Source organism: Mytilus californianus, unplaced genomic scaffold (assembly GCF_021869535.1).
Source record: "Mytilus californianus isolate M0D057914Y unplaced genomic scaffold, xbMytCali1.0.p SCAF_1, whole genome shotgun sequence".
Taxonomy (NCBI): Eukaryota; Metazoa; Mollusca; class Bivalvia; order Mytilida; family Mytilidae; genus Mytilus; species Mytilus californianus.
Genome location: NW_026262581.1, coordinates 116,204,468 through 116,222,834, shown reverse-complemented (window position 1 = coordinate 116,222,834; position 18,367 = coordinate 116,204,468). Strand labels below are relative to the sequence as shown.

The following is an 18,367-nucleotide window of genomic DNA, read 5'->3' as shown; positions in this document are numbered from 1 at the left end:
ATTGATATTTTATAGTGTGTCTTTCTATGTTATGATGTTATACTATTGTTTCAGAAAAAGGGAGAAGGTTTGGTACCATTAAAACTTTTAATCCCGCTGCAAATGTTTGCACCTGTCCTAAGTCAGGAATCTGATGTACAATAGTTGTCGTCTGTTTATGTAGGTCATACATGTTTCTCTTTTCTCGTTTTTATATAGATTAGACCGTTGGTTTTTCCGTTTGAATGGTTTTACACTAGTAATTTTTGGGGCCCTTTATAGCTTGCTGTTTGGTGTGAGCCAATGCTCCGTGTTGAAGGCCGTACCTTGACCTATAGTGGTTTACTTTTATAAATTGTTACTTGGATGGAGAGTTGTCTCATTGGCACTCATACCACATCTTCCTATATCTATATAAGCAATAGGTCATCTATAATCTGTGTATGGAATGATTGTATTAAAGATGTACATGTATTTCCGGCTTGGTTTATCTGACCTTGACCTCATTTTCTTGGATCATAAATGTTAATTTGATACTTGTAGTAAAACTTTATATTTAGAACTATCAACATAAAATCAATGGTCAGTAAAGTAGGCGAGACATTTCAGTGTGTGCACTCTTGTATTTATATAAGTATAACATGGAAAATTAAAACCACTCCACAACCCATTGTACATATGACATCTAAATGTTTGGTGAATATTCTTACATGTATTAGTTGATAGGCCAGATGTCTTGATTCTTAAAGGAACATTGTATAGATGATCCACAATCTTAAGTTTTGTCACCTGATGTATGACCTGTTATTGATTGATTTTGTGTATTGAATTGAGTTTTCTTGTTGAGACATCTTTTTATTGACAGACCTCTTTTTTAATGACAGACTTTTATGACATGTAGGTTTCACACTTAAGAGAGTTGAACTTGAAAAAAAAGTCTTTAAGAGCTTGTATGAGTTTGGCATATTTGAATCACATCAGCTAACAGTTTTGTGTTGATGCATCAATTGAAGTTTTTCTGGTCATTTATTTCTTTCACTAGCTTAATAGATTCAAGATCTTTAATAATTTGAATTAAGTAATCATATCTTATATCAGCATATGTGCAATTATTATGGCTAGATTTCAGTTATTGAAAGATTCACAGTCTCACTTTGAGCTTTAAATTTTGTACACATTTGTGAATTTTTACATCGCGATGACCGTGAGGTCATATCGATGTATTGCTATCGCCTAAATATCCATTATGCAAATTAGTTTTGGGTTTTCAACCGATCTATAAAAATTATAGATCCGCGGTCACTTATCTAGTGCAAAATAACATTACTTATCGCTTGTTTCAAATTCATTTTTTCAATGGATACTCCTATAAATATTTTTATTAAAACACAAATTAATAATATGAAAATGTGTTGTCGTTAGTTATATATATATAAAAGTAAAAAATCATTGATGATATAAATGCACACGTACCGAAAAATTGTGTTAAAGCTTACGGAAGAATATCTCAAGAACGTTTTGCGACACTCCCGGCAAGGACCGATAACTCTGTTATTGTTTTGCGGGAAAATATGAATGGCTTCTCATATCCAATCTTTTAGAAAAATCGATTTTTTTACAGAAGAGTGTCCACCATGCACTTGCACTGCACTATAATTAGAATAGTAGAATAGAATGATATATAAATAGATGAAAATTATATATACATGCAACCGTAATATTAATATAATATATAACAACAAACCAGACGTGTATACTCTGACACTTATTATCATACTAGTATAATAGTCCCAGGTATACTGATTTGTATCACTACAATATAATAGTTATTACGGTGCGGTTGAATTTCCTGTCATTTATTCATCATCCATGCACGAACTTGTATCAGAAAAAAATATATCTCTGTAAATTAACCTCAGTTTCAGGTATAGAGATGTGATCTATTTCTGTGACATGTGCTTTTGACCATCCACAAGAACCTGCGGTCATCCGATGTTCAGTACTTCAGTACTTTGATTTTTGTATTGATTTTTATGCATAATAAGAAGCAGATGGGATGTACATAAACAATCAGTGATGTTCAAAATGTTATTTCATTTATTATAAGCTTAATACAAATATGATGTATACCTGAAAAACAATAATGTATAGCAATAAATTTAAATTTTGTAAACTAGAGATGTGATTCAGCTGTTAAAGTGTTTGGTAAATTCCTATTTTACTAGAGCATATATTAGAAAGTAGATGTGCATAAATAAAATGCATTAATAAAATTATATACAGACTCCAAATTTGTTAAAACTGAGTAACTCTTACATTTGTCTAAGGATCACTTTGTGTTTTGTCCCTCTGTATATCTAATGCAGTAGGTTTTATCTAATGAATTTGCTCCAGTTGTGGAATACCTCCTAGGTAAGTAGAAAAGTATAAAACTTTGAGGTTTGATGTACAGTAATATGTAAATAGATTGATCATAGAAAAATAACCAACTATATTGTTATTTTTTTTTTAGATCAGTGACTCCTAGAGTCACACCACTATCTGTTGGACTGAGACAAAAGGGAAGTAACTCTGCACTGTATGAAATGTCTCAAAAATCTGCTATAGTTCCTATGCCAGAACCAGAATACTCAAATAAGAAAATAGCAGAAATTAAGATTGGATTTATTGATATATCAGGATTTTCGCCAACTATGCAATTCATCCTGCTTACAGTTGCTGTGTTTGTGTTTTATTTGGTATATGGTTATATGCAAGTAAGTTACAAATGTTATAATGATATTCTTTTTGGATGATGTATCTACATTACCACACCTTTAAAACAAGGAATAATTTGAATCTGGAATAATTATGAATTCTGGAAAATTGATAAGAAATGTATGATGAAAACTAACCAAACTAAAGAGTGTTAGCAATGCACACATGGCTGAGGTTAATTTTACGTTCAATGATATTTCTATATGAACCAACTAACCCCCTTATTCAACTCTCCTAAATTGGGTTAGTTTCCATCATACATTTATTATCAATTTTCTAGATATCAAAATGATTCCAGATTCAAATAATTCCTTGTTGTAAGATTATTGTGCTTATTTGGTGATTGTTAGCTTTTGCCTTATATTTAATTTTACATGATTAAAGTTTAGGCAGATTACATAGTAAGATCAAAACGTAGCACTTGATTAAACAAAAATATCAAGTATTGCTTCATGAAGTATTTGCCACTGGATGTTAAGTTACCAACAATCAATCAAAATCAATCAAGTATTGCTGACTGAAATGATAATTCAAATGGTGTATGTCATCATCATGAAGAGATTGCTATTTACAGTTCTATATAGTCCATTGAATTTGAAGTAATTACAATATTGGCCTATAAGAGATCAGGAGAGTTATTTTCTGAATCACATTTACTAATTAAGTAATATCCACTGTCATATACATGCCATGATATTGAAGTACATCAAACTGTTTTTTTTTTATTTTGCTATAAAGCTGTAACATATGTATTTGTTTACAGTTTTGCTATTGATGTGTGTCCCTTTTTAAAAAGTGGTAAAGGACAAGTGTTTATTCTTATATTATATTAAATGCATATGCTAGATTATTGAAGCATACATTTGTGATTTTAGATTTCTTACTTCAATACTTGTAATTACTTGAATTCTACATGCTATCGCTTGATGTTTAATATTTGTCACTTAATAGGAACTTATATTTAAACTTGATGGATTCAGACCGTTTGGGTGGTACCTTACACTGGTGCAGTTTGGACTATACACCATATTTGGTCTAACAGAACTACAGTTTAAAGCTGATAAAGAAAGAAGGTATCATATTTGCATATCAAACCAAAAGCCCATTTCACATTGATATTATTGAGTTGGCTATCTATGCATGCCAGCATATTTTTTCAGTATATGTGATGGTGAAATAAACCCCCCCCCCCCCACCCCCCCATATTAAAATGTCCATGTTAACAGTAATTTACTTTCTATTATCCCACATTTTGACTCTTAATATGAACGAAAGTCGTTTTCAAAACCAAAAGACTTCTACTTACGATTTTTTGTACTGATGTTCACTGGACTTGTCTAATATAATTGAAACTTTGTTGGTGGGACACAAATGTTCAGGATATGGTACATCATTTCAGAAAATTGTACATCCAGTACATTTGTAACTAAACAATTTCCATATTATTTTACTATATTTACTTATTCCTAGACAAGGCATAAAAAGACGTTTCAGTTGTCAATATTTTGTATGCCCCCGCCGTAGTGGAGGGGGCATTAAGTTTTACCCTTGTCCGTCTGTACGTACGTACGTACATCCTTACGTCCCAAAATTGGTTTCCGTTCTCTAACTTGAGTTTGCCTAAACCAAATGTTATGAAACTTATACACAATGCTTATTACCACAAAATACAGATCAAGTTTGAATTTTGGTAGCGTCACGGTAACCGTTCTAGAGTTATGCCCCTTTATAAATGAAACAATTACAAAATTTTTAGTTTCCGTTCTCTAACTTAAGTTTGCCTTTACTAAATTTTATGAAACTTATACACAATGCTAACCACGACAAAACACAGATCAAGTTTGAATTTTGGTGGGGTCACTATAATCATTCTCTAGTTATGCCCCTTTATAAATAAAAAAAAAATGCAAAATTTTTAGTTTCCGTTTTCTAACTTAAGTTGCCTCAACCAAATGTTATGAAACTTATACACAATGCTCATTACCACAAAATACAGATCAAGTTGAATTTTGGTGGCATCACTTTAACCATTATCGAGTTATGCCCCTTTATAAATCGAAAAATTGCAAAATTTTTAGTTTCTGTTCTGTAACTTAAGTTTGCCCCAACCAAACATTATGAAACCTATACACAATACTTATTACCACAAAACTCAGATTTAGTACAAATTTGGGTAGTGTCACTTTTATTGTTTTTGAGTAATGTCCCTTTATAATGTTGTATGCAAGTGGGGGCATCATCTGTGTCCATGGGGACACATTTTCCATTTTTATTTAAAATCATACACATACCCCATTGAAAACAATATCTTCATTTTTTTCTTATTAGTAGAATTTACTACTACACATTTAACAGTTTTTTCCAATATGTTTTCCATGAAAAATCAAAAGACATTCTTTTTTCTGTGAAAAATTCCAGTTTTTATACGCCCCTTTACGGGACGTATTATGGTATACCGTTGTCCGTCTGTCGTCAACATGTCGGACATTAACTCAAAAACGCTTTGACCAATTTGCATGAAACTTTGGTGAATTGTTTATATCTATTGATGTGAGCTCCCTTTCGTTTTTTATAAATTTTAGATTTTACGTTTCCGAGTTATGGGGTTTTATTCATTAAAAAAAGGGGGATTTCCAAGTTTTTGGACAATAACTCAAAAATGCTGTCAGCAATTCTCATGAAACTTTGGTGAATTGTTTATATCTATTGATGTAAGCTCCCTTTACATTTTCATAAATTTCTAATATGACATTGATGATTAATTGAACTTTAATTGTTTATAGTCTGACAACAGATATCGATTTACTAAGTATTGCGCAACAGCACAGTGTATTGCACAACAGCAAGAAATCTTTAATTGAATATAAATTCAATTCATATAACCAATTTCAAGTTCTTTGACTTCATTTATTCAGAAACCTATAATATGTCAAATATTTAATACAATCCAAATTCAGACCTGTATCAAGCTTGAATATTGTGTCCATTTTTGCCCCAACTGTTCAGGGCGTATCCAGCTGTGCTCAGCGAAGCAGTTTATTTAAATGTTTGATGTCAAAATCAAACAAATGATATTTTTATATAATTTTGATGAACTATGAAGTCCTATGAAAAGGAATTTCAGCAGTAAACACCATAATAACACCTGTGCACTACAATAAATTCATAAATACTGTTATTTGGAATTAATATATACTGGTACTTGGAATAAAAATAAAGGATTTTAGCCACCAGAAAAAAAATATATTGAAGAATATGATGTTTACTTATAAAAGGTTGTATTAAACAGCTTATTAAAACGATACCATATCAATACTTATCAGTTTATTTTTCAGGATTCCACTTTCATCGTATGTTGTGATAGCATTCTTAACAGTGTCAACAATGGGGTTGTCTAATACCTCTGTAGGATATTTGAATTATCCAACACAAGTTATCTTTAAATGTTGTAAACTTATACCAGTAATGTTTGGAGGAGTCTTAATTCAGGGTAGGTGTTAATTTACATTCATTTCTCTGAAAATATTGTTAACTACATGTAATTAGTTTGTATTTTTGCTACCAGTAACAAACTCCCAAGTTTAATATCATGAATTTTATATTAACTTAACTATATTGGCTGCAATTCACATCCATAAATTAAATAACTTTCAATGTATGTTAGTAGAAGTCATTATTTAGGTAACTATAACATCAACTCTGTAAAAAATGCTGCTTTTTAGCTCTCCGCGGCCCGAAGGGCCCCTTGTGAGCTTATGCCATTACTTGGCGTCTGTCGTCGTCCGTCGTCTGTCGTCGTCGTCTGTCATCGTAAACTTTTTCAAAAATCTTCTCCTCTGAAACTACTGAGCGAAATACCTTCAAACTTTAACTAAATGTTCCTTAGGGTATCTAGTTTATAAATTGTATCCGAAGTTTTGATCCATTGACAAACATGGCCGCCATGGCTAAAAATAGAACATAGGGGTCAAATGCAGTTTTTGGCTTATATCTCAAAAACAAAAGCTTTTAGAGCAAATCTGACATGGGGTAAAATTGTTCAGTTGGTCAAGATCTATCAGCTCAGAAATTTTCAGACGAATCGAACAACCCATTGTTGGGTTGCTGCCACCGAATTGGTAGTTTTAACAAAATTTTGCAGTTTTTATATGACCGCAAAAATTAAAAATTTTTTGGTCGTATATTGGTATGACGTTGGCGTCGTCGTCGTCGTCCGGCGTCGTCCGAAGACACATTGGTTTTCGCACTCTAACTTTAGTTTAAGTGAATGGATCTCCATAAAATTTTACCATAAGGTTCAATACCACGAAAGGAAGGTTGGGATTGATTTTGGGGGTTATGGTACCAACAGTTAAGGAATTAGGGGCCAAAAATAAGCATTTTTGTAACTTCCAGACAATAACTTGTGTGTGTATGTATGGATCTCTCTGACATTGTACCACAAGGTTCCATATCACAAAGGGAAGGCTGTAATTGATTTTGGGGGTAATTGCCTCAAAATTTTAGGAATTAGGGGCCAAAAAAGGGGCAAAAAACAAGCATTTTTCTAGTTTCATGACAATAACTTGTGTGTAAGTGTTTGGATATTTCTGAAATTGTACTACAAGGTGCCATATCACAAAGGGAAAGCTGGAATTGAGTTTGGGGGTAATTGCCTGAAACGTTTAGGAATTGGGGGCCAAAAAGGGGCCAAAAATAAGCATTTTTCTAGTTTCCAGACAATAACTTGTGTTCAAGTGTATGGATCTCTCTGAAATTGTACTGCAAGGTACCATACCACAAAGGGAAGGCTGTGATTGAGTTTGGGGGTGATGAATCATAAGGGGGTTCAAAAAATTTGGGGGGGGGATTTTTTTTTTCTTTTTTTTTTTCTTTTTTTCATTTTTTTTTCAATTAAAATTTTGCATTTTAAGTTGGTTATTTCTGATTAATATTTAAAAGCAAATAATAATGATATGGTAGGAGATACACACCAAACAGGATGTGTAAATTATTATATAATAAGTATTGTGCAATAGCAAGAAATTTTCAATTGCACAGTATTGCACAATAGCAAGAAATCTTCAATTGCACAGTATTGCGCAATAGCAAGAAATCTTCAATTGCACAGTATTGCGCAATAGCAAGAAATATCCAATAGCACAATATTGCGCAATAGCAAGAAATTGTCAATTGTACAGTATTGCGCAATAGCAAGAAATATTCAATTGCACAGTATTGTGCAAAAGAAGATACTTCGTATAAATTGCTTATTTCTTGATCAATTTCAATGGGGTTTTATTCTTGAATTCTTGGGGTTCTTTAATATGCTGAATCTAACCGTGTATTAAGTTTTTGGATTTTGGGCCCCATTTTTAAAATGGTCCACATTGAGGTCCAAAGGGTCCAAAATTTAACTTTGTTTGATTTCATCAAAAATTGAATTATTGGGGTTCTTTGATATGCCGAATCTAATCGTGTATTTAGATTCTTAATTTTTGGTTCCGTTTTCAAATTGGTCTACATTAATGTCCAAAGGGTCCAAAATTAAACTTAGTTTGATTTTAACAAAAATTGAATTTTTAGGGTTCTTTGATATGCTGAATCTAAACATGTATTTAGATTTTTGATTATGGGCCCAGTTTTCAAGTTGGTCCAAATTGGGGTCCAAAATTAAACTTTGTTTGATTTCAAAAAAAATTGAATATATGGGGTTCTTTGATATGCTGAATCTAACCATGTATTTAGATTTTTGATTTTTGGGCCCCGTTATCAACTTTGTCCACATTGAGGTCAAAAGGGTCCAAAATTAAACTTTGTTTGATTTCATCAAAAATTGAATTCTTGGGGTTCTTTGATATGCTGAATCTAACCATGTATTTAGATTTTGGATATTTGACCATAATAGGTGAATGTCAAATTTAAAATTTTTAAGTTCTTAGACCACATTCATTCTGTGTCAGAAACCTATGCTGTGTCAAATATTTAATCACAATCCAAATTCAGAGCTGTATCAAGCTTGGATGTTGTGTCCATACTTGCCCCAACTGTTCAGGGTTCGACCTCTGCGGTCGTATCAAGCTGCGCCCTGCGGAGCATTTTATTTGTTATTATTTTGAATATTATTATAGATATATATAAACTGTAAGCAGCAATAATGTTCAGCAAAGTAAGATCTACAAAAAAGTTAATATGACCATAATTGTCAAGTGACCCCTTAAGGAGTTATTGCCCGTTAAAGACAATTTTACACAATTTGTTCATAAAGTTTGCTAACATTTAAAAATCTTCTCCTCTGAAACTACTGGGCCAATTACCTTCAAACTTTAACTAAATGTTCTTTAGGGTATCTTGTTTATAAATTTTGTCCTAAGTTTTTATCCATCCACAAACATGGCCGCCATGGCTAAAAATAGAACATAAGGGTCAAATGCAGTTTTTGGCTTATATCTCAAAAACTAAATCTTTTAGAGCAAACGTGACATGGGGTTAAATTGTTTAATTGGTCAAGATCTATCGGCCTTGAAATTGTCAGACGAATCGAACAACCTATTGTTGGGTTGCTGCCACCGAATTGGTAGTTTTAACAAAATTTTGCAGTTTTTTGTTATTATTTTGAATATTATCATAGATATATATAAACTGTAAGCAGCAATTATGTTCAGCAAAGTAAGATCTACAAAAAAGTTAATATGACCAAAATTGTCAATTGACCCCTTAAGGAGTTATTGCCCTTTAAAGACAATTTTACACAATTTGTTCATCAAGTTTGCTAACATTTAAAAATCTTCTCCTCTGAAATACAGGTGAGCGATTCAGGCTCTTGAGAGCCTCTTGTTTTGTTTTGATTCTTTTATATAAAGTGAGTATACTTTACCAAAAATTTATGCCTCCCAAGTATCAATGAATACATAAAAGGTTTGGGAGGACATCAATTAGACAGCTATCCAATGACGCAAAACCAAATAAAAACATCTATTTATCCCTTAATCTGACTTTTTCTGTATTACATAAAAATAATGACTCATCTTTTTAACTTGAATATGCTAAAAAAATATACATTTTCAAAGACTTAAAAGTTGAAAGATGTTGAATGCTCAATGTTCCTCAATGATTCCCTGTATGTATTGGAAAATTATAGTTGTTTCCTTATTACATTTTTTTTAAATTAAGTCAACATCTGTGAACATGGATATCTAATAAACTAATTAGTTTTTGTATATTTTAAGGTAAAAAGTACAATTGTATAGATGTAACTGCAGTATTATGTATGTGTATAGGATTAATTTTATTTACCCTTGCTGACAGCAGTGTATCACCTAGTTTTAATACATATGGTATGTAATAGAAATTGTTAAGAATAAATTATAAGATGTTTAGAAAAAACTATAAAGCGGCATGTCTTATACCATTTAATTTGCACTTTTTTTCGCCATATAGGAATAAAACCATTTTTAAATGCAATCTTTTTATGTTCAGAAAGATAATATACACGACTGTTTCTTTAAGTTAGAATTGGTATTTGATAGACTTTGATGGCATTATGAAATTCTACAAGGCAATGAAAAAGAAATCAACACCATGAAAATTTTAAAATTTAAAAAAAAAAATCTTTCAAAGTAATGAAAAACAAGTAGCAAATGGTTTTTTTCTTCAAGACTGCCCAAAACAGCTTAATTTGCTTCCAGGTTGAGAATCAAACTTTCCACATCCATTGAAACAACTGTTAATTATTCTTTACAGATATAAGCAGTGTGTCCCAAACAGGAAATTGTGTTGACTTACATTGATAGTTCCACACTGGCAGTTGTTGCAAGATTTTCTTATCCATAAGAAATAAAATCAAAGAATGAAATTAACATATTGAAAGATAAATTTCAAAAGTTATTATTCTTGAAATCTGTATATTTGTTTGTTTGTAACATACCTATGAATAAAAGGAGATGAGAAGCGGGATGAACCTGAATAAGACAACACAAAGTAAACCCAAAAGACACTCTATATTTTGTAGGTGTGATATTGATATCATTAGCCTTACTAGCAGATGGTGCTATTGGAAATGTACAAGAGAAAGCATTGAAACAGTATCAAGGATCTAATTCAGAAATGGTATGTAATTTGCTTTATTTAAGATTTCATTTTTAATTTAAGAAATAATTCATGGAAGCTATGGATTTGTTGAAAATTTACACATGGCCTTGGATGTGATATTCAATTTTATCCTGAGCGTAAGCAAGGGATAAAATTAACGAATATCATGGCCCATTTATGTGTAAATTTCCAACAAATCTATGACTTCCATGAATTATTTCGATTCTAAAAGGACAAATACGGTAATTTAAAAAACTGAAGCGAGGGTAAGTATGCTGTGTTTGTGGCTGTTCTGTTTTACCCCCTGTTAGATAAAGCTAAAAATTTCCAATAAATCTATAGTTTGCATTAATTATTTCTTGAATAACCACTAGTAAAAATGTGTTTATTTCTTTTGATCCTCAACTCTAACATTTGCCATTTTTAATTTACATTTTTTTTTGCAAGCTACTGTCAAATCTAGAGTTAACATTTCGTAACTAAAGAGCCGCCATGTTGACTTGCTGAAATCACTTGATGTGTGAATAATGCAATAGAATAGACAATAAAACAAAACCTACCTCAAAACTCCATTTTAATGTAATATTATTCAAATTTGGAGCGTTCACGTAAAGGAAAAACCTTCAGCTTGAGCGTTTCCATTCGTATGACGTCATGTTTTGAAATGACTTTAATGCGTCAAAAGCATTAATGGACTTTTGCGCAATTTTATTTATTTGGATTTTGTACATTTTTCTGAGCTCTAATGCATTAATTGTTTTTGTTATGCATTAAAATAAGAATAAAGGTTCTGTAGTTTTTTTTCAATTGCAATTTTTAACACATCGAAATCAACATTAGGTTACAATACATGTGGATTTACGTGGGAGGTATATTGTAACAGCCATTATTATGTACATTTCTGAGTCTGCGCTAATTATAGATATATTGAGCATTTTATCACTGTGTTGTTTACAAAGTGAAAGAAGCATGTCATTCTATAATGATTACTTATTCTTAAATATATTTTAAATCTTAATCTTAATCTATAGCTCTTCATTTATTACTCAGTTTGTCATTAATTCATGTTCCTTTGAGCCTTGTGATGCCATCAGTAAGTCTTTTATCTTTTCAGGTTTTATATTCATATTCAATAGGATTTATATACATATTAGTTGGTTTAGTTGTATCGGGAAAATTACTTCCAGCCTTTGAATTTTGTAAAGATGTAAGTATAATTACTGATAATTCTTAATTGTTATTTGACATGCTGGTTTTTATTTAAAATCATAATGATGCCATTGATGGAGATATTATCCAAGGTATTGTCTCAATATAACCAAATAATTCTTCTTGTTACCTAGATAGCACTTTCATTTCTCAATTTCTCATTTCCTTTAAATGTAAATGCAGTTTTATTCTTATTATCAAAATTTTTGATGAATTTGATATCTGAAAAAATTGATTTGAGAATGATGGTGGACTTCTATCATTTTATTGATATGTAGGTAAAAGTTATGAGACCTCAGCCACTAGGATTCTTTTTTATTATTGTCTCTTCAGTGATGCTCAGGGCCAAAATATTTGAAAATCCAAAGCTTACCGGTATTAAAAATATAAAGAGCTAAGGTTTCTAATGTTGGAATTTAATTATTTTTTTCATTGAATGCTAAAGAGGGTTCATAGTTTGGGTCACGTGTTACTCAAACAGTATTCAAACTTTGAACAGTGCTGGCACACAGATTGAAGATAATCACCTTAGATTTTGACAGTTTGAATGATTTTATTTCCCCGCGTAACACATTGCGGGGGACATGGAAATACCGGGCGTCCGTTCATCCGTCCATTCGTGTGTCCGTCTGGTCTTGTTAGCGCTCTCAAAGGTACAATTCTTGCCAGATTTTTATAAAACTTATACTATAGGTTAATATCAGCAATATCTCAGACAAGTCCTATAATGGTGGTCAATCGACTTTTTTTTAAAGAGAGATGACCCTTGGAAATATTAAATTTATGGAAAATGGCCTGGTTAGCGCTCTCACGGGTACAATTCTAGTCAGATTTTTATAAAGCTCATACTATAGGTTAATATCAGCAATATCTCTGACAAGTTCTATAATGGTGGGCGATCAACTCTTTTTAAAAGAGTATGTACCTTGGAAATATTAAATTTATGGAAAATGGCCTCTTTAGCGCTCTCACAGGAAATTTTTAGCTCACCACGGCCCGAAGGGCCCCATGTGAGCTTATGCCATCACTTGGCGTCCGTCGTCGTCTGTCATCATAAACTATTTCAAGAATCTTCTCCTCTGAAACTACTGGGCCAAATACCTTCAAACTTTAACTAAATGTTCCTTATAAATTGTATCTGAAGTTTTGATCCATCGACAAACATGGCCGCCATGGCTAAAAATAGAACATAGGGGTCAAATGCAGTTTTTGGCTTATATCTCAAAAACTAAAGCTTTTAGAGCAAATCTGACATGGGGTGAAATTGTTCAATTGGTCAAGATCTATCAGCTCTAGATTTTCAGACGAATCGAACAACCCATTGTTGCGTTGCTGCCACAGAATTGGTAGTTTTAACAAAATTTTGCAGTTTTTTGTTATTATTTTGAATATTATTATAGATATATATAAACTTTAAGCAGCAATAAAATTCAGCAAAGTAAGATCTACAAAAAAGTTAATATGACCATAATTGTCAATTGACCCCTTATAATAAGGAGTTATTGCCCTTTAAAGACAATTTTACACAATTTGTTCATCAAGTTTGCTAACATTTAAAAATCTTCTCCTCTGAAACTTCTGGGCCAATTACCTTCAAACTTTAACTAAATGTTCCTTACGGTATCTTGTTTATAAATTGTATCTGAAGTTTGTATCCATCAACAAACATGGCCGCCATGGCTAAAAATAGAACATAGGGGTCAAATGCAGTTTTTGGCTTATATCTCAAAAACTAAAGCTTTTAGAGCAAATCTGACATGGGGTGAACTTGTTCAATTGGTCAAGATCTATCAGCTATAGATTTTCAGACGAATCAAACAACCCATTGTTGCGTTGCTGCCACAGAATTGGTAGTTTTAACAAAATTTTGGAGTTTTTTGTTATTATTTTGAATATTATTATAGATATATATAAACTGTAAGCAGCAATAATGTTCAGCAAAGTAAGATCTACAAAAAAGTTAATATGACCATAATTGTCAATTGACCCCTTATAATAAGGAGTTATTGCCCTTTAAAGACAATTTTACACAATTTGTTCATCAAGTTTGCTAACATTTAAAAATCTTCTCCTCTGAAACTTCTGGGCCAATTACCTTCAAACTTTAACTAAATGTTCCTTAGGGTATCTTGTTTATAAATTGTATCTGAAGTTTGTATCCATCGACAAACATGGCCGCCATGGCTAATAATAGAACATAAGGGTCAAATGCAGTTTTTGGCTTATATCTCAAAAACTAAATCTTTTAGAGCAAATGTGACAGGGGTAAAATTGTTTAATTGGTCAAGACCTGTCGGTCCTGAAATTTTCAGACAAATGGAACAACCCATTGTTGGGTTGCTGCCACCGAATTGGTAGTTTTAACAAAATTTTGGAGTTTTTTGTTATTATTTTAAATATTATTATTGTAGATATATATAAACTGTAACAGCAATAATGTTCAGCAAAGTAAGATCTACAAAAAAGTTAATATTACCATAATTGTCAATTGACCCCTTAAGGAGTTATTGCCTTTAAAGACAATTTTACACAATTTGTTCATCAATAGATATAAGAAGATGTGGTATGAGTGCCAATGAGACAACTCTCCATCCAAGTCAAAATTTATAAAAGTAAACAAGTTTGCTAACATTTAAAAATCTTCTCCTCTGAAACTACTGGGCCAATTACCTTCAAACTTTAACTAAATGTTCCTTAGGGTATCTTGTTTATAAATTGTATCTGAAGTTTGTATCCATCGACAAACATGGCCGCCATGGCTAATAATAGAACATAAGGGTCAAATGCAGTTTTTGGCTTATATCTCAAAAACTAAATCTTTTAGAGCAAATGTGACAGGGGTAAAATTGTTTAATTGGTCAAGATCTATCGGCCCTGAAATTCTCAGACAAATCGAACAACCCATTGTTGGGTTGCTGCCACCGAATTGGTAGTTTTAACAAAATTTTGGAGTTTTTTGTTATTATTTTGAATATTATTATAGATATATATAAACTGTAAGCAGCAATAATGTTCAGCAAAGTAAGATCTACAAAAAAGTTAATATGACCATAATTGTCAATTGACCCCTTAAGGAGTTATTGCCCTTAAAAGACAATTTTACACAATTTGTTCATCAAGTTTGTTAACATTTAAAAATCTTCTCTGAAACTACTGGGCCAATTACCTTCAAACTTTAACTAAATGTTCCTTAGGGTATCTTGTTTATAAAATGTATCCGAAGTTTGTATCCATCGACAAACATGGCCACCATGGCTAAAAATAGAACATAAGGGTCAAATGCAGTTTTTGGCTTATATCTCAAAAACTAAATATTGCCCTTTAAAGACAATTTTACACAATTTGTTCATCAAGTTTGCTAACATTTAAAAATCTTCTCCTCTGAAATACAGGTGAGTGATTCAGGCTCTTGAGAGCCTCTTGTTTAAAAACTTATTCTATAGGCTAATATCAGCAATATCTTGGACAAGTTCTATAATGGTGGCTGAACGACTTTTTTTAAAAGAGTTATGCCCCTTGGAAATATTAAATTTATGGAAAATGGCCTTGCTAGCGCTACCAAAAAAAAAGTGTTCTATTTCGTTATTGCCCTTGTACATTGGATAGATAAAATATGTGCAACACGCGGGACATTGGAAACATGTTCTTTTATTTGTTAGGCTTTTCATGTGTGGAACATGGTCTTCTTTGTCATTCAATGCTATGGAGGACACGTAGTTTGTGTCAACTCCAATAGTTTTCCTCCATTTCTCTTCTTTTCATTTCCTGTTGAGACATATATTATAAATCGAATATTTTTAAGGATTTGTGATTCGTTAAAACTTGATCACGTGTACATTTGTATTTGCTCAGTTTGCATGCCAATACTGTTGTGTTTATCTTTTCGTAGGTCAAAAACAGCATATTGCACAGGGCATACAGCATGCTACTAAAATACATTCTAGAAATCCCAATTTTACATTGTTCATGCAATAGTTGTTGATTAATAATATAACAATTGTAGCCTTTGGTTGAGGTCAATATGATGTTATATCGACCTAGAGAAGCATATCGACCTCGGACTTCGTCCTCAGTCCATATGCTTCTCTTAGTTCGATACAACCTTGTATCGACCTCATACAAAGGCTATAATTGTATAATATTTATGGTGTGATATTATTATATATCTCTCCTTTTCAGTATTCTGTGGAGACATATGGATATGCTGTGATATTTTCAATTTCTGGATATTGTGGTGTAAATATTGTATTGACATTAGTTAAGTCTTTTGGAGCTTTGATAGCTGTTACAGGTATAGTTATATTTATCCCTTTATATGTTGTTTTGAATAAGAAATTCTATGGAAGACTTGGTAAAGTGAAATTGATTGATTGATTGGTGTTTGCTTTACGCCACCTTAGCGCAAAAAGGCTATATCGCGGCGAGAGCTAATTTGTAATTTCCTGAATAGATTTTATAGATACATGTATTAAAATTTGATATTAGAAGTATTGATTTACAAGTTTGAAGACTAATTATAATTAAACCTTTATACTGTTAAAAATTTGTATATGTAGTCTGCTGCTGAAAAACAGAAAGAGTAGTTAAAATATGTTCAAATGTAACATCTTGAGTCTTTGATAAGTATACATTTTACTATATGAATCAAAGTTATAGATATTGATTTTTATTTTCAGTTACCACCTGTAGGAAAGCTATTACTATAATTTTGTCATTTATGTTCTTTGCAAAGCCATTTACTGTCCAGTAAGTATTTTATAGCCGACATGGGTTTTTCTCATTGTTGAAGGCCGTACAGTTGCCTATAATTGCATACATCCACTTCATTTGAACTTTGGTGGGTAGTTGTCTCATTGGCAATCATACCACATCTCCTTATTCTTATATTATTAATAATTTTCCATATTAAGTTTAGAGTTGAATTTGTAAATTGATCTTCCTTGGATTTTCCTGTCAATATTGAAGTTATCTGAACTTGCAAATTATCATAATAATGTAATGTTTCTTACAACTTATTCAAGAAATCTTTTTATGCTCACTTCCTGCTCTGCCATCAGGGTAAGGAGATATCATAAGCTTATTTAACCCAACTGACTAGCATTACCTATTGGCATCAAGTATCTGTCATCCTTTCAAGGAAAACATATGTGAAGTAGGAGTCTACTGTAAAAATTATGTCTAATCACCCATATGAATAAATGTTGTGGGGTATATAAGACAGCAACCACATGATAGAAAAAAAGACATCAATAGGTCCACATTTGGTCTTGTAGGGGAAACTCATTCAGATGGTCTTGCCTGACAAAATTTTCCACTGATTTTCTAATACAAAATACAAAAAAAAATCACTGTTCAGCTTGGGTGATAATACTAATATTAAACCACGGGCACACATTGATGAACTTTAAATATGTAAATGAGAAATTTTATAACATAGGTAAACCATGTCTAACCAACTTCTTTGTATCTTTTTCAGGTATGTGTGGTCTGGTTTAATTGTAGTGTTCGGAATCTATTTAAATGTATATAGTAAAAACAAGGATTCCTGGGATACATATTTATTAATTAAGTACAATGAAGTCAAATCATTACTAGGGTATACCAGTATATACAGAAAATATCCATCAGCAGCAACAGATGTATAACATGTTTGTATTTTGTGATAGTTTTACAAAGGGCATACTCAATTGCTTTCGTACAATGTGTATCAATCTAAGTGAACCGTATCAAACAGACGGTGAAAGGTCAGAGCATTGATATTGTTTGAAAATTGGTACAGTTTGGACATTTCTTCCTTTTGATTATATGGCTGAACAAGTGTTATAGGATAACTTTTGTAGGCCTCACAAAAATGTTTGATTCAACAGATTTGTCAAAATTTCAGGTGTTGATAAGTTTCTCCAGTGTGTACTAAAGGATCATAATTTTATAACATTTTCTTAATAGAAAACAAAGGATATGGGTATACATCCATGACACAAAATCAGTACATGTACAGCAAACAAAAGAACAGTGTTTTTATTGCTGTTCTTCATCTCAAAGTCACAAAGAGGCCTTCAACACAGAGTCATAAATTTCATTCTTTCAAGGTAGATTATCATCAAAAGTGGTGTAATTACATAAATTTAAAACCATAGTACCATGACTTATTTAATTAAGTTACTTCAAATATTACAACATTTTTTTTTTATTGGATAGAATTACTCCTTTTGCTTTGTCAGATGTAGTATTAGAAAAGTTTATGGTTTATAAATGTATCATTTTATGTTAGTGGGTTGTGTACTTATTTGTATTGTTTTGAATCTCTTTGTACTGTATGCAATATTTCTGAAAATAAAAATATATTTTAGAA

At 31.7% G+C, this 18,367-nt stretch overlaps 1 protein-coding gene across 1 annotated transcript in view; it reads left to right on the top strand.

The window, feature by feature from the left end:
* The window catches only part of LOC127731710 (adenosine 3'-phospho 5'-phosphosulfate transporter 2-like), a 29,787-nt gene extending 11,420 nt beyond the window's left edge, over positions 1–18,367 (top strand). The window contains exons 2-10 of the mRNA XM_052240528.1: positions 2,492–2,735; positions 3,688–3,809; positions 6,072–6,226; positions 9,945–10,052; positions 10,727–10,824; positions 11,921–12,013; positions 16,195–16,306; positions 16,692–16,761; positions 17,492–18,367. Coding sequence (XP_052096488.1) covers positions 2,492–2,735; positions 3,688–3,809; positions 6,072–6,226; positions 9,945–10,052; positions 10,727–10,824; positions 11,921–12,013; positions 16,195–16,306; positions 16,692–16,761; positions 17,492–17,660 — 1,171 coding nt within the window. The 3' untranslated portion in view covers positions 17,661–18,367. The remainder of the gene's footprint in view (positions 1–2,491; positions 2,736–3,687; positions 3,810–6,071; positions 6,227–9,944; positions 10,053–10,726; positions 10,825–11,920; positions 12,014–16,194; positions 16,307–16,691; positions 16,762–17,491) is intronic.